Genomic DNA, 27,148 nt, shown 5'->3' with positions numbered 1-27,148 from the left:
TCACAGCTATTAACTGATAATCCTCAATTAGCTCAGCCTTCACCTTAAGATGCATGAAGCCTGTTTACCGTGTTGTCCCCTTTGTGCTCTGGTACTTGTGAGCGTGCAGCCTAGCGCTACTCTAGCATGCTATGCTAAATCCCCACGCTCTTTAAAGTACTGAGAATGCAAGTTATGGAAGGCTAGGCTATACTGTGCAGCCTAGCAATACTGTAGCATGCTACCCTAAATCCCCATGCTCTGTACAGTACTGAGGAGACTAGTCGTGGAAGGCTAGGCCATATGGGGCACGCTTTGAGAGTCAAATCAAGATGACAGAAAGGTGCTAACATGCTTTGACTCTTACTGATGTCAGACGTTCCATGCCAGGGTGAGGGGGTACAGTGCCCACCTGTTCTGACTACTCTCTATTCATGATTGCACAACCTCTCTGTCAACCTCTCTAAGAAACCAAAGCATGAGCAAGCAAATATTGTACCATCCAATGTGTATTCTGTTCCTGTGGAGTCTTTGCTCAAACAGAGGTACTAGCAGTGGTACACTAAAGAGAGAGAAAGAAAAAGTGTGTGTGTGTGTGTGTGTGTGTGTGTGTGTGTGTGTGTGTGTGTGTGTGTGTGTGTGTGTGTGTCAGTGGAGGCTCCTCAGAGGAGAAAGGGGAGAACCATCCTCCTCAGTGAATTTCATAAAAATAACATTTTTAAAACATTGAACAAGTTATCCAGTTTAGAGAAAACTATACCAAATATGTTCACACCACCAAAAAATTGTTTAAAACACACTGTTTTGAAATGAAGGTCTACAGTAGCTTCAACAGCACTCACCATACAGCTAGCTTCCGTCCTCCTCTTGGTACATTGACTTCAATACAAAACCTAGGAGGCTCTTGGTTCTCACCCCCTTCCATAGACTTACACAGTAATTATGGCAACTTCCGGAGGCCGTCCTCCAACCTATCAGAGCTCTTGCATCATCAACTGACATATTGTCCAACCAATCAAAGGATCAGAAAATGTATCTAGTACTGAAAGCATAAGCTACAGCTAGCTAGCACTGCAGTGCATAAAATGTGGTGAGTAGTTGATTCAAAGAGAGAAAGACAATAGTTGAACAGTTTTGAACAAATTAATTTCTTCAAAACTGAAGGAGAAGCAAGAGAGAGAGAAAGAGAGATTTCGTTAAAAAAATCACTTTCAGTTTCTCTTACTTAGCTATAAAATGCAGCTGGCTAGTTTAGTTACTCAAACACCCAGCTCAAACAGAGGGATGCTATGTTAGCTAGCTGGCTATGACTATCCAACACAACACTGGAACTCTTCCAAACCAAGGTAAGCTTTTGGTTTTATTAATGTATTGCCACCGGGCCCACCGGTGTAACTGCTTACTGACTATACACGGTAACGTTACTGCATGATTGTAGCGGGTTTACTAACGCATTAGACTAGGACGTTACTTTAGCTAATATGGAGACAACAATGTAGGCTGTGTGTAGCGGTTATGACATGGTTTGGCTTGGAAAGTTTTTTTTGCCTGGTCACATACAGCTGATGTGTTTGTGCATTTAAGTCCACAAATGAAGGGAAAAGGTGAGAGGAAGTGAGTACATTGAGACGAGAAGGAATACAAAGTGGCTACTATGAAAGTGAACTGTGTTTGTTTATGCGTGATCAGGGGTATATTCATTTTGCCGATTCTGTTGAAAAATGTTTCTTAAACGGAAGCAAACGAAACAGGGATGAAAATACCTGAATTTGTCCAATTGAAACTCGTTTGCAACTGTTGGACTAATGATTACACCCTAGATCAGCTAGATGCAGGCAAGAGTGTGCAAGGCAGTATTGAATGTGTCACTGTCTGTCCATGTGTCACTGTCTGTCATCTCAAATGTTTCTCTCGACCTACGTTGTAAACTTTCATTCATAGACTAGGTTGTACCAACCTCATGATGAGTATAGGGAATATTTGAGTATCATGTAGTAGCCTAAACCTATCGATGTTACATTGAACTGGGTAAATGGAATATGAATGACAGTCATCCAACATGCTATAATATAAAGAAGCACACTCTCAAGTATCTGAATGACCAAGCCAGTACATGTGTGTCTATGCACTTCATTATAACTGGACATACAGTGCCTTCAGAAAGAATTCATACCCCTTGACTTATTCCACATTTTGCTCAAAGGGATATTCGATGTCTACTTTCTACCAATAGGTGCCCTTCTTTGCGAGGCATTGGAAAACCTCCCTGGTCTTTGTAGTTGAATCTGTGTTTGAAATTCACTGCTTGACTGAGGGACCTTACAGATAATTGTAGATGTGGGGTACAGAGATGATGTAGTCCTTCAAAAATCATGTTAAACTCTATTATTGCACACAGAGTGAGTCCATGTAACTTATTACGTGGCTTTTTAAGCACATTTTTACTCCTGAACGTTTTTAGGCTTGCCATAACAAAGGGGTTGAATACTTAGTGACTCAAGACATTTCAGCTTTTAATTTGTAATTCATTTGTAAAAATTTCGAAAAACATAATTTCACTTTATGGAGTATTGTATATATGCCAGTGACAAAACATCTCAATGTAATCCATTTTAAATTCAGGCTGTAACACAACAAACGTGGAAAAAGTCAGAGGGGTGTGATATACTTTCTGAAGACACTGTAACAACCTAGATGTATCAGATGAAACTATATGCGAGCCGTGACATTAACCAGGCCAGGTGTTGACAGATATTGTATAGCTTCTCTGAGAAGCTCAGTACAGATTCAGCAGTACTACTGTTGGTTTGTGTAGGCTACTCTGTAGTAGGAAATGCCCTCTCAGCCCCTGTATAGCAGCAGTCATTACCACATCTTCAAACGGAGCAGCATCAGTAAATTTCATCCCCCTAAATGCACTGTGTTCTGAGAGGAGTTCCAGATCAATTTCTCTCTCTCTCTCTCTCTCTCTCTCTCTCTCTCAGGCTTTACACAGAAGCTACATTAAAATGCACTTTAAAGGACTTCCCTTTCAACTTTCCCACCACCAAGAGAAGCCCAGAGAAATGCTTTTCTGAGAAAGTGAGCCATGTTGCTAAGTAAACCCAACAATACTGTGTTTCATGTGTCTATTTGTATTTGCTACACAGCAGTGAGTGTTTTATGTGAAGATATGTTTGTCTCCATTGATTTTGAATGGCTGAGATGGAGCTAGCTACAGCTGTAATATTTTGTTCTACTATGTACTGTAGTAGAGTAGATGGCATGGCTAAATACAACATGCAAAGCTTTTTAAAAATAAGAATAATAAGAATAAGAGATCTCTATCTTTAAGTTAAAAACAGAGTTGTCAAATGAACAGAAATGCAGAATGGTTTCCTCTTTGAAACGCTAATTGTTATCAACCTCATTTCCTCACTCAGTGGATTATCACAACCACTACTTTAGTGGTTTCCTCTAAAATATGAAAGCAATAACTACTACTGTATACTTCAGCTTAGGGCTCGTGGGCTTTTCTGTTCGAGCTATTCAAACACCCTACTTTAATGTATGTTCCAGGGCCTGAGTTCAAATCGCTGCCATTATCGCAACCCTACACACTACACGCATTCAGTCTTTGTGTGAGCATTTTTGTCGAGGCAGATTAAAAAAAAATTGCTGAAACAAATCCTATGCTTATTGAGATGTGAGGTTGTCTTCAGCATAGAAGGCAACGACATGAAAGCGTCATGGCACACACTCTATACCCCAAAGGCTTGTTGGCATGGGAGCTTGCCCGTTCGCTCTATCAGCACAGTTCCATTGAGGGACAACAAGGAACAGTGTAGTTCCACTGATACACAGCTTTTGATTCACTTAGCAGGCTTTGCCATATGGATGTTGGATTATGACTTGCCTATGACTCTCGCTAACACAGAGAATGGCTCCCCAATTAAGCTGTATGATAACTGCAGCGCTGAAGAAATGTTTTCTTCTAATTAACGATATAACAGAAGCGTTTTAGTTAACGGCAACAAAAAGGTAAGCAAACAAGCCCTGCGTTAATTGGAATTGTGGGAAATTGCCGATGCGCCATGGATGAAAAAATATTCCGAAAAGTTGTGAAATAGGAGAGTCAACCAGTTATTTGTTACACCCTCAACCTTCATGTAGCCTGCTCCTTGGGTTCGGTTCAATATGAGTTTTGCAGAGAGCTATAGTTTAATGATGGAATTAGTCTGCCTGATGTATATCCCATGTAGTCTCTGATGATGTAATCACTCAGTAACATAGAGGAGTCCTATTTTCTCTGCCGACAACTCAGTGACTAACATTAAAATATCACTGGAGGAGTATAAGTTGATTTGACAGGACATGTACAAAGAAAAGCTATTATTGCTGCATGCTGGGAGATTTGGATTGAATGGCTCGACTTGATCCATTTGCAGATTGTATATTAGCTGATCCGAGGTGATTTTAACATGTTTCTTCTGAAAAAACACACTCTGTATCTCACACGTTTGTGAATATGAATCTACGGGGGCCTCTCAGGTCCTTTTAATGCCATTATGAGGCCATTTTCACGCCACAAAGTGCCTTGTATTGTGGGTGCTACTTTGGTCATGGCCTCGAAATGATAGAAACACTTGTAAAGAGGCTCTGGGATCAAAATAGCCACAAAACCACAAGGAAATATTTCGACATATATCTGAAGCAATGTTTTTGTTCGCTTTAAGTTCAGATCAAATGAAGAAACGATACCATTGTCCTTTCTAAAAACACATACTGTATATCCCGCATGTCAATTTAAATATGTCTATCTTAATTCTGGAAGGGCTCCATCTTACACTTGCAGTTAATGAGTTTTGCACTGGTGTTAATGGCCTGCAGTATATTGCACTTGCTCGTGGTTTATACCGACCGTATAGTTGTACCTTTCGGGCTGCATTATGCTCCCCTCTTGGCCGTAGTGTTCTTGTTAAGAACATGGTTGAGTTATAGACACTCTAGATATGGCCGTAGTGTTCTTGTTAAGCGAGGGCTATACTTTGAGCCAGAGAGGCACCCTGTTATCATGAGTGACCGAGTTAGCTTTTTTGTCATCCAGTTTATCATTACTTTGAAATTACGTGGTTGAAGTTGCCATTTTGGTCCGTTTATTAGCATGCTGCACGAACTACTTTGTTAGCAGATTGCGCTAACTGCAGTATGCTAGCACTGACAGCTAGAGTAACTGTATATGGCATGGCAAAAAAAATATGCTGAGAACTCCAATTACAGTTTATAACTCAACCACACATCAATAATAGAAAAAAAGCCGAAAAATAGATTACAGTAAATCCATGCTTCAAAAGTTACATACCTCTGAAATGTCAAAGGGAAGGCCGCAGAGGATAACTCATCTTGAAACTCATTTAAAGTGCACAATGCAGGCTGTATTACAAATATTCAACTGCCTTTTCCCTTAAGGTACAGTATTTTAACAGCGTAGTATTTGAAATGGAGAAAATAGTTGAATGTTGGCGTGTGGCCAACCCCATTTAATGACATTCCAAATGCACACAAGCTCAGCTACATAGCTAACCTATGCTGTATTTCTCTTCATGTCAATAACGTCCTTGACTTTTTGTGAGTAATTTAAATAATTCACCGACTCCCACAGTTATGCATAACAGCAAAAAGAGAACAGGAGAAACGAACCAGTCGTCGGATCGGAGTCCAATAGAATGTTCTGATTAGCTTCCTTTGAACTCAATTAAAATAACATTAAAGTGTCTCTGATTCAGTCATTTGGAGGCCCCAGGCAGAGGCCAGTCAATAAAAATGCATGACCTTTTAATGTGCCATGAACACAACCAGTCATGATGTTTTCATCTGCTTGTCAAACAAATCATTTTAAAAAGTAGGTTACCTTCACATGTTCATCCAAAACAATTCCAGCATCCAAACAGTGCACTGTGACTGAAACGATCTCACCAGCGATAGTATCCACGCAAGCGAAACAACTCCCATCTGTCTTAGAATAGTGAACAAAAATCTAAACACGTAACATGTAAAGTGTTGGTCCTATGTTTCATGAGCTTGAAATAAAGGATCCCAGAAATGTTCCATACGCACAAAAAGCTTATTTCTCTCAAATGTTGTGCACAAATTTGCTTACATCCCTGTTAGTGAGCATTTTTCCTTTGCCAATATAATCCATCCACCTGACAGGTGTGGCATATCAAGAAGCTGATTAAACAGCATGATCATTACACAGGTGCACCTTGTTGCAAAGATCTGTATACAATTCACGGAATCTGAAAATATCCCAGTTCTTCCATGGCCTGCATACTCACCAGGCATGTCACCCATTGAGCATGTTTGGGATGCTCTGGATCGACGTGTACGCCAGCGTGTTCCAGTTCCAGCCAATATCCAGCAACTTCGCACAGCCATTGAAGAGGAGCGGGACATTCCACAGGCCACAATCAACAGCCTGATCAACTCTATGCGAAGGAGATGTGTCCTGCTGTATGAGGCAAATGGTGGTCACACCAGATACTGACTGGTTTTCTGATTCTGATTCACGCTCCTACCTGTTTTTAATGTACCTGTATTCCCAGTCATGTGAAATCCATAGATTAGTGCCTCATGAATTTATTTCAATTGACTGATTTCCTCATAGGATCTGTAACTCAGTAAAATCTTTGAAATTGTTGCATGTTGCATTGATATGTTTGTTCAGTGGATATGTAGCCCATGTATCTGATGCTGTATGGTCAAAAAGAGTATGACATGCCATACTCTTTTTGACCAGACAGCATCAGATACATAGGCTACACATACTTGTCCTCTGCCTCGACGACGATGGCAGCATTATCAGCAGCATCTGCCTTTTTTGTCAACAATTTGGCCTAATTAACCTGGGCACAGTGGCTAGGCAAAACCTCCCTCCCCATTTCCTCTGCAACTTTGAAGTTTCCTGCAAATTTTGCTGATGCCAGACCAACATGCTGAAGCGAGACAGAATGAGAGCGATGAGCTAACAATCCTACAACAGTGGGTTGTTTGTCCGGGGGTTGGGGGGCCTAGAGTGGAGCATGGGGGGCCTCAAGTGGATAAATTATTTGGAAAACAATTATTACTAGTATTCTAGTAGGGTTTACTAGGATTTACATGCAACAATATATAAACATTATAACAAAAGTATATTTTTGCAACATGGCCTCACAATTTACGATATGGCATGGCAAAATAAAATAACTCCAATTACAGTTTATAACTCAACCACACATCAATAATAGAAGAAAAAAATGAAAAATAGATTACAGTAAATCCATGCTTCAAAAGTTGCATACCTCTGAAATGTCAAAGGGAAGGCTGCGGAGGATAACTCATCTTGAAACTCATTGAAAGTGCACAATGCAAGCCGTATTACAAATATTCAACTGCCTTTTCCCTTAAGGTATTTTAACAGCGTAGTATTTGAAATGAGGAGAAAATAGTAGCATGTTGGCGTGTGGCCAAACCCAGTTAATGACAGCCCAAATGCACACAAGCTCAACTACATAGCTAACCTATGCCTGTACTTCTCTTCATGTCAATAACGTCCTTGACTTTTTGTGAGTAATTTAAATAATTCACCCATTCCCACAGTTATGCATAACAGCAAAAAGTGAACAGCAGAAACGAACAAGTCATCGATCGGAGTCCAATAGAGCAGGTTTAGCCAATTTGTAACTTCATTAGAATGTTCTGATTAGCTTCCTTTGAACTCAATTAACATAGCATTAAAGTGTCGCACCTGGGAACAGACATTGCCTGCCAAAAACCCACCTGATTAAGAGAGGCTGGTGTCAGTGAAAACCTGACAAAATGTTACTGCTATTTCATTCGGTACAGTTTGTACAGAGTGGGGGCCACATCCAAAAAAGCAAACATTTCAATTTATTCTCATCTGAGTCCTTTGGTTCGATCGGAGAAGATATCAGGTGGGGGGAAACTACAGCTTAAGGAGCCAGGAGGTAAAGTTTTTATACAGCCGAGCTGTGAAAGGAATTACTGTAATCACTCACACTGACCCCTCGACAGATACAAAACAACCTAAATTCACTAGTCAAAACATTCCTCTCAGTGCTTCATCTGCCAGTGCATTCATAATTTCCATCATTACTGAGCCATATAGTGGGATAAGAGTTTCGATTGATCTGATCTCCCTGATGAAACATCAAAGGAATGTTTAAATGAGCTTCCTTGCAAAGCGTTAATAGTCCCTCCAACTATTCTTAACTGCTAAGTCAAACTGTAACCTCGGATTCCCTCCCTTCTACAAATAGGCAATTATGACTTCGCAGGGCATATAACATTCACAGGCAGTTGAGCGGACGGCTATGCGCGGCTCAACATCGGGTCCTAAGGCAATTGAAGTATCCGGCATAATATCAGTGACCCTCGAGCCGTTTTCACACCGACTCGTATTTGAACGGGGTGTAATTATTTCCTCAGAGCAACGGGGTGCAAAGAAAACAAGACACTGAATTGACTTAGCCAATCTTCGTAATTGATTCTGGGTAAAGTCCTGAGGAAAAGTAGGCTTACAGATAGCAAAAAAACCATCTAGATTCTAGACGATACAATAAAGATGCTTTTAAATAAGCACATTTACATAGTGTTTCGGGAAGGGCAAAGATCCAGTTCTGACGGCCAACTTTTAGTGCCTGCATTATGAACTGCTACCCACACGCACATACAATCTGTCAGAGTGCAATTCTCAGAAAGCAGAGCCAAATGTCAATGCCTTTGTTTAAAAGATTAAGTGAAAGCGGCGACGAGAGAGCAATGCCCTTGTTTGCATTTTGAACACACTCCCATCTCGGCTACACCGACACATCACATTCCAATCAGCAACAGTAGGGGACAAAAAGCAGAAGGAGGAGCAATATCAACTCAATATAGCATTTCTGGGAGAGACAAAATAATAAAGACAGCAACATTACAACAAACCAAAATATGCAAGTTATGCTTTAACCTGAGCCTGTCTGAAGGAACAGTAGCCGCGTGAGTGATACACAGGCAGGAAAACCATACACTTGGCACACACTAGACATGGAGACGTGGCAGAGGACCAAACCGATGTGGCCCCTGGCTTATTGAACAGTCTTAAGTCACAGCATGGGAAACACAGAGAGCCCCGACACAGTGACATTAGCAATACATCTCATTGTTCCTTACTGATTTAAAAAGAAAATCTGTAGCAATTGAAACTTGAGATAGAGATCACAAGACCTATGGCATAAATATAATGCCTGACTACTACTAGAAGGCTTACAGAACTCTTAGAAGCATTTCTAATCTTTATGACAACGGACTGTACTGTTGATTATAGTTTATACAGAACTATCCTTTATCAGAAAAGCTTCATTCAGCATATATATATATATATATATATATATATATATATATATATATATATATATACACCTTTGTTTAACCAGGCTACTCAGTTAAGAACACATTCTTATTTTACAATGACGGCCTAGGAACAGTGGGTTAACTGCCTTGTTCAGGGGCAAAACAACAGATTTTTACCTTGTCAGCTCGGGGATTCGATCTAGCAACCTTTGCGGTTACTGGCCCAACGCTCTAACCACTAGGCTACCTGCCACCCCATATAGATTCTCATAGAGTCAAAGAGTAGGGTTACCTACAGAAACATATACTGTACTGTGTTCATATGTGCGGCCTTGACTTGCGTTCCATCCCTAAATGAACACAAACAGGCCAACTCTACCTCTTTTGTTTATTTGAGGTTAACCTCATCTCACTCTCTCTGCACCATCAATGATAACATGCCATTGTAGCCCTGTGAACATTTCAATCAGGAATACTACTGCACTTAGAACATTTTCTGTGTCCTTCTCAAGTATCATACACCAATCAGAACATTCTCTGTGTTGTTCTCTTCCTGAAAGAGAAAGGTGCTTAGAGAGAAACCATGGCTGAGTTTCATTCTAGGAAGATGTGTCCTTCCATCCGCCCTCGTCAGTTACCCTTTTTCCGGAGCTGACACAACTGGGTACATATTAGCAATAGCTCCAACTGGTTTCCACCATATTAATTTGACGAACAGTGCATTCGGAAAGTATTCTGACCCCTTGACTTTTCGACATTTTGTTACGTTATAGCCTTATTCTAAAATTGATTAAATACTTTTTTCCCTCATCAATCTACACACAATAGCCCATAATAACAAAGGGAAAACAGGTTTTTAGACATGTTAGCAAATGTATTAAAAACAAAAAACATAAATACATTATTTACATAAGTATTCAGACCCTTTACTATGAGACTTAAAATTGAGCTCAGGTGCATCCTGTTTCCATTGGTCATCCTTGAGATGTTTCTACAACTTGATTGGAGTCCACCTGTGGTAAATTCAACTTTTGAACATGATCTGGAGAAGCACACATCTATCTATATAAGGTCCCACAGTTGACAGTACATATCAGAGCAAAAACCAAGACATGAGGTCAAAGGAATTGTCCGTAGAGCTCTGAGACAGCATTGTGTCGGAGCAAAACACAGTGGCCTCCATCATTCTTAAATGGAATACGTTTGGAACCACCAAGACTCTTCCTAGAGCTGGCCGCCCGGCCAAACTGAGAAATCTGGGGAGAAGGGCCTTGGTCAGAGAGGTGAACAAGAACCCGATGGTCAATCTAGCAGAGCTCCAGAGTTCCTCTGTGGAGATGGGAGAACCTTCCAGAAGGAAAACCAACTCTGCAGCACTCCACCAATCAGATCTTTATGGTAGAGAGGCCAGACGGAAGACACTCCTCAGTAAAAGGAACATGACATCCCGCTTTGAGTTTTCCAAAAGGCACCTAAAGGACTCTCCGACTTTGAGAAACAAGATTCTCTGGTCTGATGAAACCAAGATTGAACTCTTTGGCCTGAATGCCAAGCATCACGTCTGGAGGAAACCTTGCACCATCCCTACGGTGAAGTATGGTGGTGGCAGCATCATGTTGTAGAGATGTTTTTCAGCAGCAGGGACTGGGAGACTAGTCAGGATCGAGGGAAAGATGAACATAGCAAAGTATAGAGAGATCCTTGATAAAAGCCTGCTCCAGAGGGCTCAGGACCTCAGACTGGGTCGAAGGTTCACCTTCCAACAGGACAACGACCCTAAGCACACAGCCAAGACAACGCGCGAGACTAAGCACACAGCCAAGACAACGCACCAGTATGGGAAAAAAATGTATGAAATGTATGCATTCACTACTGTAAGTCGCTCTGGATAAGAGCATCTGCTAAATGACTACAATGTCTGCTAAATGACTACAATGCTTCGGGACAAGTCTCTGAATGTCCTTGAGCAGCCCAGCCAGAGCCCGGACTTGAACCCGATCGAACATCTCTGGAGAGACCTGACAATTGCTGTGCAGCAACGCTCCCCATCCAACCTGACACATCTTGAGAGGATTTGCAGAGAAGAATGGGAGAAACTCCCCAAATGCAGGTGTGCCAAGCTTGCAGCGTCATACCCAAGAAGACTCGAGGCTGTAATCGCTGCCAAAGGTACTTCAACAAAGTACTGAGGAAAGGGTCTGAATACTTATGTAAATGTGTTATTTCAGTTTTTATATTTAATACATGTGCAAAAATTGCTAAATAACATTTTTTCTTTGTCATTATGGGGTATTGTGTGTAGGTTGATGAGGGAAAAAATTATTTAATCGATTTTAGAATAAGGCTGTAACGTAACAAAATGTGTAAAAAGGTGTCTGAATAGTGAGGAGTGGACAATGGCCATGCAAGGAGGGGGTGCTACGGGGAGAAGGGGGTAGGATTCTGGAAGGGTCCGTGTGTGTACTCAACCAGGCCCAAAGGCACTTAGTAAAGCCCGGCCCGGCCCCGAGCCAGCCATCTCCACTGTGTGTTTGCACAGGACATGCCACAGGAAGCTAAGACAACTGTTCGTGTTTGCCCAGCCTCGCCGACCCACTCTTAATACACCCAACAGCTGCATTTTTCCACTCCGCCGACAGTTTGTTTATCGCATTTCTACAATTATCCTATGGAATCTGGGATAACTGGAATCGCTCAGACTTTCCAAGAAAATGCACATTGATATTGGAAGAAGTGACTGTGGTAAGATGTTAAAAAGAGCACAAACTGCGGCCTCCTCTTGCAAAGACAGGTATACAGTAACATAATGAAAATGTTTGGAGAGAAATCTGGTCAGTATCAGCTGTTGCTTGTAGCCTACCTGCTAATAAAATCTCACCACAGAGGAGATGGGTCTTGGTCTTATAAGAGCAGATAACACTTGTCGAGTTTGCTGCAAATTCTTGCCTCATCGTTTGGCCCTGGAATTGGGTTGTGTCCCAAATGGCACTCTATTTCCTATATTGTGCATTACTTTTGACCAGAGCCCATAGTGTACTATATTGGAAATAGGTTGCAATTCGGGATGCAGCCTTTGTCGGAGGCCTCGCTTTCTTATCACCAGACTGAACTAATAACTATTTTAGCTCCGTCACTCTGAAACGTCCCGATAATCACCAGAGATACAGTATCAGCCACGTCCAGACCATGTCAAACTTTCCACACTATGACCTGTCAAGTCTCCATGAAATGTTTTTCCCCCTTCTTCCCTCTCTTTCAATGTTTCATTTCCTGCCTGTAGCAAGCAATCACCAACCACCAGCCATTCAACCTTTCCGAAAATGCAACTATGAGACTATAGGCGAGACACTGTATTCTTCCAGTCCTAGAACGTTGTTATGCGAAATAGGTTGGAATCTGGAGGTGTACGCTGAGTGGTGTCTCGGAGTGTTGACAAGCACTGTCTGGAACGTTTGATATACTAATGTGTTCCTGTGTTAATTGGGCTGTGTCTTGAATAAAGCGTGTTAATTGCATTCTAGGACAGGTGAGAAATCCGAGGCAGTGTCAATGAAATAGGTCAACACCTAGGTCAACACACAGTATATGCTTTCACTGTTATATTACACTAGGGCTATATTTGGAATGTTGTTGAAAAACCAACTTATTAAGTAAAGATATCAAAATATTAAGATATCATCATGTTTATGATGCAGGTTGCATGAACGTTGCATGGACATTGCATCTGCCCGAGCAAACATAACGAGAGGTTAACACTGTGACCAAGAGTAAAACATAAATGAAAAGCGCAAGCGTGTGGATGATGTCGAATGTCACTGACAACAACTGTTCCTTTGGTGTAACACGTATGCTTCCATCATTTTCAGTGCTGTTTCGCGGCGGATATCCATATTTCTTTGCCCAAAAAACTGAGAGAGCTTTCAAACTTTGTTAGAGAAAGGTTTGTGTTCTCGAATGGTAGGTAGGTGTGCTAAAAGCAAAGGGCTGAACCTGTGAATGTCTCTTGCAGTGAAACACTGTCAGGGTTTTCCCCCTTCGCAATTCAAGTGAGTGAGGAAACGGTTAAGTCGCACAGAACAGATTCTCACCTCTTACTCACTCCCTTTTTTTCTCTCTTCTTTAATTCAGATCCATCAATCAGCATTTCATGCAGTTTGGGTTTGAACTAGAGGTCTTCACAGGTCCAAAACATTGGACCCGTTCCAAAATGGAATTGTGGCTTTCCCACCTGGATCCGATATGAATAAATGTTTGTTTTATATATAGAGACCCGTTCCGAACAGACCTGAGGACAACTAGACCTGATCCTTATAGACCTGGTCGACTCCAGACCTGGTTTATTAACCGGAGCAGCTGATAAAGCATGAAAGGAGGGAGAGGGGTACCGCTCTAGCAGGCGTGGGAGGGGCCGTACTGTGAGCGAGTGACATGGGGAGCAGGAAGGAGAGAGGGAGAGACAGCAACCAACCAGGCCGACTCACGCTATAGTAGACTAATATCTGCCATAGCTAGGTTATTTATCATCAAATATGATTACGTAGTACCTGTCTTGGACTGCATCAAACCAGGAGAAGCTAGTTAGCTAGCTATGCTAACTGAGGCTGCAGTGCAAGCACTCTCTCATCCTACAGTTACAAATAACAGAATATAAAGTAGCAGCCTGCCTACCTGATGGCTCTTGGTCGTTGTAGCCTATCCTTCTCCTTTAACTTTGTATTTATTTTCCGTCACTTTAATTTCATCTTCCATTGATTAGATACACAGGAGGTTGGTGGCACCTTAATTGGGGAGGATGGGCTTGTGGTAATGGCTAGAGCAGAATAACTGGAATGGTATCAAATACATCCATTCCACTCACTCTGTTCTGGCCATTATTATGAGCCGTCCTCCCCTCAGCAGCCTCCTGTGATTAGATATCTCCTAACTTTTGCCACACATGGAGCGAGGCCCAATGACTGTAGCCTATTGCCGCTTATATGACTTATGATTGGCCAACAACAAGCTACACACGACACGCTCCACTCTTCTGAAAGGCAAGAGCAGCAGCATAAATGATCATATGTATCTCTCTCTCTACTGCAGCAGTCGCGTTCGAAACTGTACGGGCCCTTTCGGAAAAGTCAGTTAAAATTACACATACCCTGGAACCGTGACAATCAGATCCGACCGAGACATTATTTCGAATTCTCCATCCGGACCCACTGTGGATCCGTGAAGACCTCTAGTTTGAATCACACAAAGTGCACTAAAACAATAAACATGTGTCTTTCAAGTCACTATCTATGCTGGAACACATCTGTTGGCAAGGCTCATTTTGGTTTCCATATCGCTGAGAGACATTACAGACACGGTGGCTGAAAAATAAAGTGCCCCCCCCAGGGCCAACGTAATTTAGAGGGGGCACGAAGTACATGTGGATGATGGGGGGTGGTCCGGCAGGGGACTTATCCCCCTCTGCAAGTTCGTAAACTTTGCATTTTTCATACACCTGAAACAGAATTTTTCCTGCAATCTAGAGCCATAATCATCATGCCTAATTCTGTCAATTTTAGTAAGCATATTAAGCATACCTCTTTACCTGTTGAATTGGCTTCTTTTTTGTTTAGCACTGCTTGGCGGTGAACCATTTCATGTGTTTGAAGGTAGAACTCCGCCTACCCGGCAGACCTAGAGCAAATCAAGTGCACATATAAGCCTACCGCTAACCAATCAGATAGCTCAGATCACTGTGCATGCACAGTTTTTAATATAGAGGAATATTTACCTTTCTCTGGTCATAGGAGTAACAACATGAATTGGCGCATGAGGCAGAAATAATGCAGTGCGACTTAAGTTTTGCCATTAGCTGGAAGACTGTGTCTCCTTTTCTCAGTAGAGACAACATACCTTTTGACTTATTTTGTTGTGTTGTGTTTGTTGTGTTCTCACCCATCTACACACAATAATACCACATAATAACAAATTGAAAACATGTTTTTGGACATTTTTGCAACATTTCAGAAAATGAAATACAGAAATATCTAATTTACATATGTATTCACACCCCCCTGAGTCAATACTTTGTAGAAGCACCTTTGGCAGCGATTACAGCTGTGAGTATTTCTGGGTAAGTCTCTAAGAGATTTCCAGACCTGGATTGTGCAACATTTGCATATTATTATTTTCAAAAACTGAACAAGGTTTTCTTCTTGGATTTTGCCTGTGCTTAGCTGCATTCTGTTAATTGTTTTTACCGATTACAAGCATACCCATAACATGATGCAGCCACCACTATACTTGAAAATATGGAGAGTGTTAATCAGTAATGTGTTGTATTGGATTTGCCCCAAACATAACACGTTGTATTCAGGACAAAAAGTGAATTGCTTTGCCACATTTTTTGTAGTATTACTTCAGTGCCTTGTTGCAAACAGGATGCATGTTTTGGAATACTTTTATTTTGTACAAGCTTCCTTCGTTTCACTCTGTAAGTTAGGTTCGTATTGTGGAGTTACTACTATGTTGTTGATCCATCCTCAGTTTTATCCTACTGTATCACAGCCATTACAGTAACGGTTAATAAAGTCACCATTGGCTTCATGGTGAAATCCCTGAGAGGTTTCCTTCCTCTTCGGCAACTGAGTTAGGAAATATGCCTGTATCTTTGTAGTGACTGGGTATATTGATACACCATCCAAAGTGTAATTAATAACTTCACCATGTTCAAAGGAATATTCAATGTCCTTGTTTTACCCATCTACCAATATGTGACCTTCTTTGCAAGGCATTGGAAAACCTCCCTGGTCTTTGTGGTTGAATCTGTGTTTAAAATGTACTGCTCGACTGAGGGACCTTACGGATAATTGTATATATGGGGTACAGAGATGAGGTAGTCATTCAAAAATCATGTTAAACACTATTATTGAATACAGAGTTAGTCCATGCAATTTACTATGTGGCTTTTTAAGCCAAATGTTTACTCCTGAACTTATTTAAGATTGCCATAACAAAGGGGTTAAATAATTACTCACTCAAGACATTTCAGCTTTTCATTTTTAATTAATTTTAAAAAATTGCAACAACCTAATCCCATTTTGACATTATGATATATCGTGTGTAGGCCAGTGACAAAATCTACATTTTATTATTTTTAAATTCAACAAAATGTGGAAAAAGTCAAGGAGCTGAATACTTTCTGAAGGCATTGTAAAACATTTAAATACAATTTTCAAAATAGTCTGAGAAGAACAACATTGGCAGGGCAATTCAAGTATAGCCAATAAGCAGTGATAATGTATTGGGCATATAGCCTACTGCACAAGTCTCATTGCTACAGAACTGTTTTAAATTGGTTAATGATGTATAGGCTTACATTTTCATTTTTAAATCCTGAGCGGTAGATCTCGGCTTGCATTTTGACTCAGAAAGTGATCTTGACTCAGAAAAGGTTGGTGACCACTGGTCTAGGGGGTCTAGGCAATGACTCAAACGTAAAGGAAGAGGTGTGAGGAGTGCAGTCCAAACAAAGAGGCTTTTATTAAGAAAAGGCTAATTAAATCCTTTGTCACTTTCACAAGGTTGGAGTAATACAATTGTCAACTACTTAAGACATTAGCTCGAATCTAGGCTGTGGCTTTAGATTTCGAGAAAATTAACAACTACGGAATAATTTTTTACTTGTCTCATTGACTTCTTAAACCCAAAACCTCGGCCTGGTCTGTTTGCTCTGTTTCACAAGCGTTCCCGAAAGTCTCGCGATCTTGCACCTCTGGGTTTAGAAACTCTGTGCTGCAGTGTTGGCGGTGCCCCTCGTGACCTGCAGTGTTGGCGGTGCCCCTGTGGTGCGGAGGTGCACTGCGGCAGCAGAGTTGGCTAGGCTTGGCCCTGCTGGCTAGGCTTGGCCCTTCTGCGCCACAGATGCACATTGATTCCTTAAGACCTTTTATGCCTTAGGAGTTTAGTACAACTGCCACACTGGTATTGTATCATAACCCTAAATATGCTTATCTGCATCTCTGCTAAAATCTGGGTAAAGGATTGAAAGGAATGTGAGTCCAATTCAGTACATTTAGTAATTGCTTGCTTTTCTAAAGTCTAGCAACCTTGCCAGCAGGCATGCCGGCTAAGATAGTTAGACAAGCTACTCTAACTTGATTGATAGCCTGAAATGGCTTGGTTGCTAGTTATGAGGTTGGGAGATTGGGAGATTAGCTAGCTGTCTAGCTAAAGCCAACTTCATACAATTGCTAGGTGGCTAGTATTACTGAGGAACAACAAAACCTGTTTGTATATTTATACATCAAGAAGGAATCAATAAGGTAAATTGCTTGATCAAATTAATTTACAAACATACCTCCTGCCCATCACCGGCAGCTAAAATCAAATCAAACTCGAGAATGGAGGGGGGGGGGGGGGGGGGGGGGGCTCTTTGCCTGGTCCATTCAATGTGCCCCCTCCGCAAAATACCACTGACAGATCTTCAAATAAATAATTATGATAAAGTTTAGTAATTCATTTAACATCTGAATATGTTTTAAACAGGACAAATCTGAGGGGGCACATGCCCTTGTGCCCCCTATACCCACCCACCCAAATCATTCTCTTCCCCCCTCAAAACCTCTCACCCCCCCCAAACAAACAAGTCCCCTGAATATAAAACAGCTATGGAGAGAGCGAGAGAGAGAAAGAGAGCGCGAGAGCAAGAGGAAGAGAGCAAAAAATGAGAGAACATTAAAGAGAGAGGGGCAGAAAGAGAGAGAGAACGAGAGGGGGAGAGCGAGAGAGGTGCTACTGGGGATCCCACTGTTTCCTGAGGGGTATCGTTTTAAGCACCCTGGTACACCACCCAAGCAACCCCAAACCCCCCCCAACCCCCACATCCAGAACAGGAGAACTTTAGATCAAGGGGCCAGAGGTCTGCACTACACTGTGTGTGCTTCAACAGCAATGACAATAATGAGAGTTAATATGACTTTGCGAGGGGCAAGCATACAGGGGGGTCCAACACAAATCACCATGTAGACCGTTCATTTCTTCTGTCATTACAGAACGAGACTATGATTCACTTACTGTGCAGCATAGCTGTGATGATTATGCATGCAAATGATTTAAATGATCTTTGCAAATGTGTCTTAATGCATTACATCTTGAATTATAATTAATCCCGATTAATGAATAGTACACTTTATGTACATAAAAAGTGGCTAAAGCTATTGATATAACAAGAGTATTATGTAGCAATCACAGTATACAATGCACTGATATGTTTCACCCAATTACCAAAAGCAAACGGGTATGAATCTAATTTGGATGCAGGTGATAAACTAAAACTATTCTATCTATCTTGAGACATTTTTTTACATTAAACTTTGCAAACTGTCAATGCTTCAAATAGTGATGCCATGACACTAATGCTACGAGTCAGGGCTAAGCATGGAGAGCTGTGGGATTGCAGGCTGCAGCACCGTAGGCCTTGGCATTGTGTCTGTGTGGCTCTTTCTTCTGCAGGTTAAACTGGAGTCCAGGTTTAATCCCTTAGGACCCGATTCTTATTTACTGCAGGCATTACTGGATCCCTTTCCTATTGTTTATAGAGCCAGCAACGTTTCACAGTAAATGGCCTAGTCACAGTCACAGCCACTGTCTGTGACTAGTAATATGACAGGTAGTCACAGCCACTGTCTGTGACTAGTAATATGACAGGTAGGCCTATATGAAAGCAGGACAGCTATCAATTAGGTTAACAATGGCACGGTATCGAAATAAAGGCAGGTTTGTTCTTTTTAGATATCTTCTTTTTTTTGCCCGTTCAAATTATGTGAAAGATATGAGAAGCACGTTGACATAACCATCTCTCTCCTCCGTAACTGCTACTTTTCTTCCGTCCAAAAAATATGATTGACTCGCTTAAAATGCATTACATTTTTTTATTTTTTTTAATGAAACTGATCGCAGTTCCCCGTTGCTCCTTGTTGCTATTTGTTGTTGTGTTTTGAATAAATAAGTCATACCACAACGACGAGGGGAGGCTGGCTAGAAATCATTTTCCGAGGTAATGGTGTAGGCACTGTGTGGAAGGCAATTTCAGCTCAGCTTCCCCAGAGAATGGCTCTGTACTTATCATTAACTCAGAGATATAATCTGCTCCAGGCTACCTGATTTCCCCCCATAACCTTTTGACATTGCCACTGCCGGCAACGTAAATAAAGAGATGCTCGGGCACATTGGAGGAACGCCTGATTAATATCAGGAAGCGGTGACAACCATTCAACTAGTACAGAACATGAACGAACTGTACTGTACATCCAGCGAATGTAGCCTACTGTACGAACTACCCCCAAATGTATGTGTACTTTTTTCATTTTACAATATTTTAGTTTGAGGTGGTTATGGTTGAGTGTGTACGGTGGCCTGTTGGAGTACTACCAGTGCCAGTGGAGCTACAGAATGATTTTTGCGTGTGCTCTTCTGCCTGGCATTCCTTCAGTTACAGTATGCATGGGTTAACGCTTTTCCAGGGAGAATAGTAGTTCTTGCTCGGATTCGCCAGTCAGCAAAATGTATGAATGGGGGGTAAAACACCCAAGACCGCTTACTTCCACTTAATTCACTTTTCTGTGTACATAATGTGGTAATGCTAGAATAACAATTCATTTTCTATTTCCATTAAGGTCATGTTACAAGAGAAGGGGAAGAAATAAGACGTTCTGTGAGATTAAACATGAGAAAGACCACCCCCCACTGTGGTCATATTTTGGACTATTCCATCAACAATTGTATTATGTAGAAATTGGGTGAAATTGGAATCTCCCAAACGATAATAGGGGTTATGTATAGTTTTGTATCTGCCATATTTGTAAAAAGCAGTTAAACGATACTCAAATAGCATTGAGTACCCTGTGGTGGCCAATTGGGATTGAGGAAGTCAGCCTTAATCAGGGCAGTTCTTACTGTGTGGACTTCAGAGTGTACATTATATATGGTGTATGGAGGAAACACTGGAAAAATTGTACACCTGAGGCTTACTCCCATTAAATCATATGCTCCATAGATCTTGCCTCGAGGCATAACACCAATTAGAAATGCATGACACACACACACACACACACACACACACACACACACACACACACACACACACACACACCACCATAGAGTGTTACAACTAACAGAGCCACAATACCTTTGTCCGTATACTTTTGTACACACTGTACTATATACTTACGTAATGCAAATATGTACAGTACACTACATTTCCAATCCAACCCATCTAATTATATATCCGAGTCTCCTTTCTGACACATTGATGTTGGAGGAGGATCTGGAGAAAATTGGTGCAGCTAGCTAGATACAGTAATCTATCCAACTTCATTTCACAGAAGTGAGTCTGCCTCGGGGTATGCACAAGTCATAATACATTTGACAAATAGTCTCTCAACGAAACATGCATTTGTGAGGAAGTAGTGTCCCTTTAGCGCTGGTATGCGCCAAGTGTATGGAGCTATACTGAACAAACAATACACCCACTCATGGAGGAGAGAGAGAAGTGGAGAGATACAGAGAAGCTTCAAAAAGATTTGGAGAGAATCTGGGGCTAAAAGTGAGGATGACTCACAGCGAAGTGCAGTGACAATGTGTGCATCCCAAATGGCAGCATATTCCCTATATAGTGCACTACTTTTGACCAGAGCCTTATGGGGGACCCTATAGGCCTTAGTCAAAAGTAGTGTACTATATAGGGAATAGGATGCCATCTGAGACGCATGCAATGCAAGACAATGCAACTTGGAGAGATTTGAAAAGGCATAGGCCCAGAGAGTTAATATGGGAATACATTTAGTCGCAATTATCTCCTATCTTTTTCACTCTACACTGCTATGTTGTAGATTTGGTTCTCTTTTACTTCAGATGAATGCATTCAGTTGTACAACTGACTAGGTACCCCCCTTTCCCTTTTAAAACGTGCAATATACTATTGTTCATATGTTATTGTCTGGTTTCAAGAGGATGCTTGGGTTGTTCTAGATTGAGATCAGGATAGGGTCTAACGAGTTACTAGATAAGGCCTTTACTGTAGGTCTGTACACGGGGGCCCCACGGGGGGCCAGTACAATTTAAAATGTTTTTAAATACATGAAATGAAATGTATGCATTCACTACTGTAAGTCGCTCTGGATAAGAGCGTCTGCAAAATGACTAAAATGTAAATGTAAATGTACTTAATAGATTCATTGTTCCACTAAAAACATACATGCATCTGTGCTGTTTAGAAATGACATCATTGAATGCACCTCAAACTCAAATATTTGGGATGTTGGCCTAATCCTGGACTAAAAAACATTTTCAGTGGAGATTCCCCATTGAGCTTGCTAGTGTCCAGGAAACCGCCCCATTATGTACTTGTGGAGGAGACGACGTGCTCCCCATCAGAGCCCTTGATATGGCTTGTCGATCCAGATCCATGAAATGCACCAATCACAAACCCAAACATCCAGTCAAACCAGTTTCAGTTTACACAATTTACAAATCCTTTCAGTTCCTGACATTATTAACCCTATTGTGGATTTTTGGTGTTTATGACCTGTACGTGTATCTGTACATTGCTGCCATTTTACCTGAGGCCTGGTTTATAGTAAACCAGCAGGAATGCAGACACCTCACTTTAGCACGTTAGCATGTTAGCTAGCACAGGAAGTAGCCTACAAGCTGTTTATACAGGATGGCCTGGTTTCCATAGCCACTTCCGGTTCAGCTGCAACACTGTAAGACATTGTATCAGTCATAGTTAGGAGGGTCAATTCTATACAATTACTAAAATGTCTGCGATAACTCACTCCCATATGGTAGTCTCATAGACAGCACACATCTACAGTTTAAAAGATTGATCCAAATGTGAACTGTCATAAAAAAAAAATATTAGTTTTGCCACTTAAGGCGCACTGTGACAGTGCACAGATAGTATGTCACAATGTACAGTGTGGACACGCGTCAATTTTAGTAATGTCAAGGCTATATGATGCTCTCCATGGAACCAAACACCATCTCCTCTTACCCAACATGGCAAAATTAGTGCAAACAAGAGTTCATTGAATCATGTGGCCCAAATCATAGAAAGGCAAGCCACATTTGATCTTAAAGGACTACAAGTGTGTGACAGTGCAAAGGGATTAAAAACAACATTATATTGCTAAGAAGAATAGCTATCATATACAGCCTTACGCTAGGCAAACACAATTCATTCATATCATCCACTATCTGGGAGCACGTAGCTTTGTATTTACTGACAAAATGTTTACATAACTTTTACATTGACCACAGCATTGAGAGGCAGCCAGATTGGATCAATTGTCAACTGGTGCGGGACATAATGGATAGCAAAATACAGATGCCTCTGATCCATCACTGGCTTCAATATAAACAAAACTTTATTGTGGTGTTGTTTATATAAAGAAGACTTGTGCTATAAGGTGATTCAAGATCAAACATGATATTATTAGGTAGCCTATAAATGGAGAGCATTGGGCCAAATGGAAAATGAACAAAGCAACTCTTTTAATGCTTTATGCATATATTTTTTTATGGTTTGAGATCTTATAATGCTTTCTGTTTGACTGAGGAAATCTGATAATAACAGAGCTCATAGACGAACTGGGACAGTATTGCGAAACAAAACTCATTGCCACTGCTGTCTACATAAGCTTCATGCTTTTTTAAATTCAAAATATGGCGAGCTACTTCTGGTGTCATTATTGTGCATTCTAATTTCAAAATTAAGGCATTTAGAAACATATACTCAATCGTATTTTATAACTGGTCGTTCTTTCTGTGAGCAAAACACTTTCCTATAGGCTATAGTACGCACAAGAAATTCTCAGGCTGGCATATCCTAACTGTTTGCAAAGGGAACATATAAGGAAGCGGACGTAAGTAATGTACACATGATAAATTCGAATCTAGACTAAAAATCAACATGAGGAAGAATGTTTGGAATATGTTCAAGATGTTGTGGAATTTTGTTTTGCCTATGTGAGCTCGATGCGGTATAAGCGAATGCGTAATTTGGAACATATGGATAGACGCAAACGTACACATGGCGAACCAATCATGCATTTTACAATGTGGGATGAAAATAATGTCTCATAAATGTTTGGCTTCAATTGCTTTGTTCGTTTTTTAGCTTTCCTCCACCCAGTAACTGTTAAGAGAAACTTTGCCAGCAGGTGCAGTTTTTATCACAAGGGCAATAAACTCATTAGGAAGAGTTCCCATTTCTGCTCCAATCAAATATGATTACTTGTCATGGATATCATGCATCCATGTACATATAGCCAATGAATATGTGAGATAAAGGATAAATAGATGCGAAAAGGATTATAGTAGGCTAAGCGTTCATATATTGCGTTACCAGTAGCCTACCAGACATAGGCATATATGCTAGTCTACCCTAAACATAGTGAATTCCCATTGTGTATCATGATCGTTTTTCTGATTATTTGTTATTATGTGTAAATATGTTATGCAGAGTGGCTATGGTATGAATTAGTCATTGTTACTTTTACCATGTGGAGAATGCAGTTATTACCTATTGTGTAAAATAGGTCATGAAATAAAATAATCTTCTTCTGCAGGGAAAAACTTACGCGTAATTTTGCATGAATTATGAGCAGTTGAAAGTAAACCCCGAAAACGTTGAGCAATTACGTCCGTATTCGAATACAATTTAGCTATTCGTTTGCGCTGGATAGGACAGGCATCTTACGCACCATATTTCTGCGTGGGACTTTACAGCACCGCGCCTTTACCTACAATTTATATACAAAGTGAAAGGTTTCGCAACTTGCTCATAGCAATACACCTTTTGAGGTAACATCTACGATGATGTCAACTTCCAAAGAGTTACTGCGGAGCAGTAGGCTACAAAGATGCAGGAAAGTTTCAGGAAATGCATTAGTCTCAATTATGAAATGTTTTTTGAAGGCTGTATGCAATGCATATCATGATACTATATTTCAGACGAAGTCACATTTGTCAATATGCATGGTTGATAAATGCAGTATAGCCGCATGCAACACATTCGCGCAACTGAAAAAAGGATGTAACATCCAATCTCAATGTATAGCCTTACAAATGAGTATTTCATAGTAATTACCTTGTTGCAGTGATAATAGTCCAAAGAGGTCAGGCAACTTGAATCAGTTGGTAAAGTACATGAGCCCACGCTTGAAGGGGGTGCTGGATAAAATCTCACGTCCATCTCAGGGTCCGCAAGACTGACGGCATGAAAGCAGCGCCAATGCCTGTGACTCTCTCTCTCTATATATATATCTCTCTCTCTCCCTATTTCTCTCTCTCTCTATCTACTGTTTTACCAAACAAAAAGAAACAGAAGGCTTGAAAGAAAAAAAGGGTTGATTCTCTCAAAACACTCTCTCCTCACATCCGCTGGTGCTCTCACTTCAACACTATCAAGCTTCTGCAATGATGCTCTATCGATAAATACATATATTTGTGTTCGCAGCAGGAAAAATACTCTCAAAGTTCACTTTGCGGAAAAAAACGTAGATGTTTCAGCAACTAAACATGAAACAACGTTGACTGAAATTGTTTACAACAACTCAGCATCAACGTTGCATTCAAAAGATATAGCCAAAATAGTTCTATGTTCTCCCAAAAACGTTCGTCTGTTTCTATTTTCCAGTCGCGCGCTCACTCCCTGTCTGCTTTGTCATGTAGGAGTGTTTATCCATGTGTTCACTTCGAGTTATAGTTCGACTACTTCTTTCCATACCGAATGCCATGCGACCTCTACCGATAACAGAGGGAATAGGGGGAGAAAAAGAGAAAGAGCGAGATGAAGGGGGAGGGGAGATACAGCATCAGGCTGATTGACAACCGATCCAGTTACACTGCGGTTCGGAGAAATCAGAGTTTATCGACATGATGTAGCTATGAAAACATAGCCAGACGATTCGGATAGCCTACCCAACGGCCAATGTAGGGCTCTCTGTAGTTACTGTCATAAATATTGACCCCAACCTCCTTTTTACTTTACTTTTAAGGCTAGTAATACGCTAAATGGTAATAGGGACAAGTGCAGGTATTTTCGTAACAACAACAAAACTTAATAAGACCTACATATTAATTGTGGGACATATGCCTGTCTCTAACACACCCAACGCATCTAATCAATTTATCATCAAGACCTTGATCAGTGCGGTGGAATCATGAGTTTTAGTGGTGGAACAATATCCAGAAATCCTCCTGGGCTATTCTGAAACACCAGCCCATTAGCCCGGAGTGTGTTTAATGGGACAGCAACCAGTTAGCCAAATGATTATCATTCTGCGCAAAAATCATGACAGTTGCTGGGTTGGACATTTCTTAACACGCTCATGGGCCGCTTCTGCGTCGCTTCTCTGGCTCTTTTTTTAACCAAAATATGAAAATGTTCTCCGGTGAGACCAGCCCATGCACCTGCTTTATTGCCAGTCCGTTTTTTGCTCATCCTGTAGCTTTCCATGAACCAGGGTGGGTAACTACTGCTGTAGTGTAGAGATTTTGTGTATTATAGTTTGTTTGTCAATGTCAATGTCCAATTGCAAGAACTACAAACAGGTTTCTCAGTTAATATTTAACTCGGTACTATGTATCATTGGCTGTGTTTACGCCTGTGTATCAATGGCTTGTGTTTACACAGGCAGCCCAAATCTGATGTTTTGTACAAAAGACCAATTAGCGGAAAAGATCAGACACTGTAGCCTACCTTGCCTTTGTGATTATCTTGAGTCTACTCTTGATACAGAAAATTAGGACCATTGTAAATTTGGTGTTCTATATCTATGTATTTACCGTGGCAATAAAAATGTAGCAACACTTAGATTCAGCAAGTTAAAGGTACACATTTCAGTAGCTTCATTATGTCACTCAAAACATGATGCTGTGTTAAATGTTGGATTAGGGGAGACGAATCTGGTTTATCTGGGGACCTGTCATTTTTTACATTCTTCACTGTCCTTCTTTGACGAACCAGTTTGCACATATTTGGGTCACAGTGAATTTTAGCACCGAATTAGCACTAAATGCAGTTTATCATGATGAATATAGTATAGGTTTGACACAGAAGATAAATAATATTTTATGGTGGCCAACATTTAGAGATAGACAGGTTAATTGTGAACTGATTCACACTGACAACTATTTCTAACTGCAACAAGTTCTTACGTTACGTGGTAGTTTACTCAATTTAACATTTTCTGGACACAATTGTTTTGCACATCAATATTCTGTTTTCCGCCCAGTTGTGATAGATATCTTTGATGATGAGTCAATCAGTAGTAAACTCCCTGTCAACTGAGTTTATTTTCAGCGAACTTAACATGTGTAAATATTTGTATGAACATAGCAAGATTCAACAACTGAGACATAAACTGAACAAGTTCCACAGACATGTGGCTAACAGAAATTGAATAATGTGTCTCTGAACAAAGGGGGGGTCAAAATCAAAAGTAACAGTCAGTATCTGGTGTGGCCACCAGCTGCATTAAGTACTGCAGTGCATTTCCTCCTGATGGACTGTGCCAGATTTGCCTGTTCTTGCTGTGAGATGTTACCCCACTCTTCCACCAAGGCACCTGTAAGTTCACTGACATTTCTGGGGGGAATGGCCCTACCCCTCACCCTTCCATCCAACAGGTCCCAGACGTGCTCAATCCAACCATCACCCCTGCTGAGACAAAACCGCGACTCGTCAGTGAAGAGCACTTTTTGCCAGTCCTGTCGGGTCCAGCGATGGTGGGTTTGTACCCATAGGCGACGTTGT

General features: G+C 40.9%; 1 protein-coding gene across 6 annotated transcripts in view; it reads right to left on the bottom strand.

The window, feature by feature from the left end:
* Window positions 1-25,149, bottom strand: part of LOC115208356 (TOX high mobility group box family member 2) — a 139,273-nt gene extending 114,124 nt beyond the window's left edge. For 2 of the 6 annotated variants that reach the window (XM_029776333.1, XM_029776338.1), the window contains exon 1: window positions 24,479-25,148. In XM_029776333.1, the coding sequence (XP_029632193.1) occupies window positions 24,479-24,583 (105 nt within the window). In that variant the 5' untranslated portion in view covers window positions 24,584-25,148. Of the gene's footprint in view, window positions 1-14,929; window positions 15,019-24,478 lie in introns of all 6 variants that reach the window. The other 4 variants (XM_029776335.1, XM_029776339.1, XM_029776337.1 and 1 more) reach the window with 3 other exon arrangements.
* Between the last annotated feature and the right edge of the window lie 1,999 nt (window positions 25,150-27,148).

This window comes from Salmo trutta, chromosome 14, assembly GCF_901001165.1.
Source record: "Salmo trutta chromosome 14, fSalTru1.1, whole genome shotgun sequence".
In the NCBI taxonomy this organism is placed as follows: Eukaryota; Metazoa; Chordata; class Actinopteri; order Salmoniformes; family Salmonidae; genus Salmo; species Salmo trutta.
This window is presented reverse-complemented; position numbering and strand designations above follow the sequence as displayed.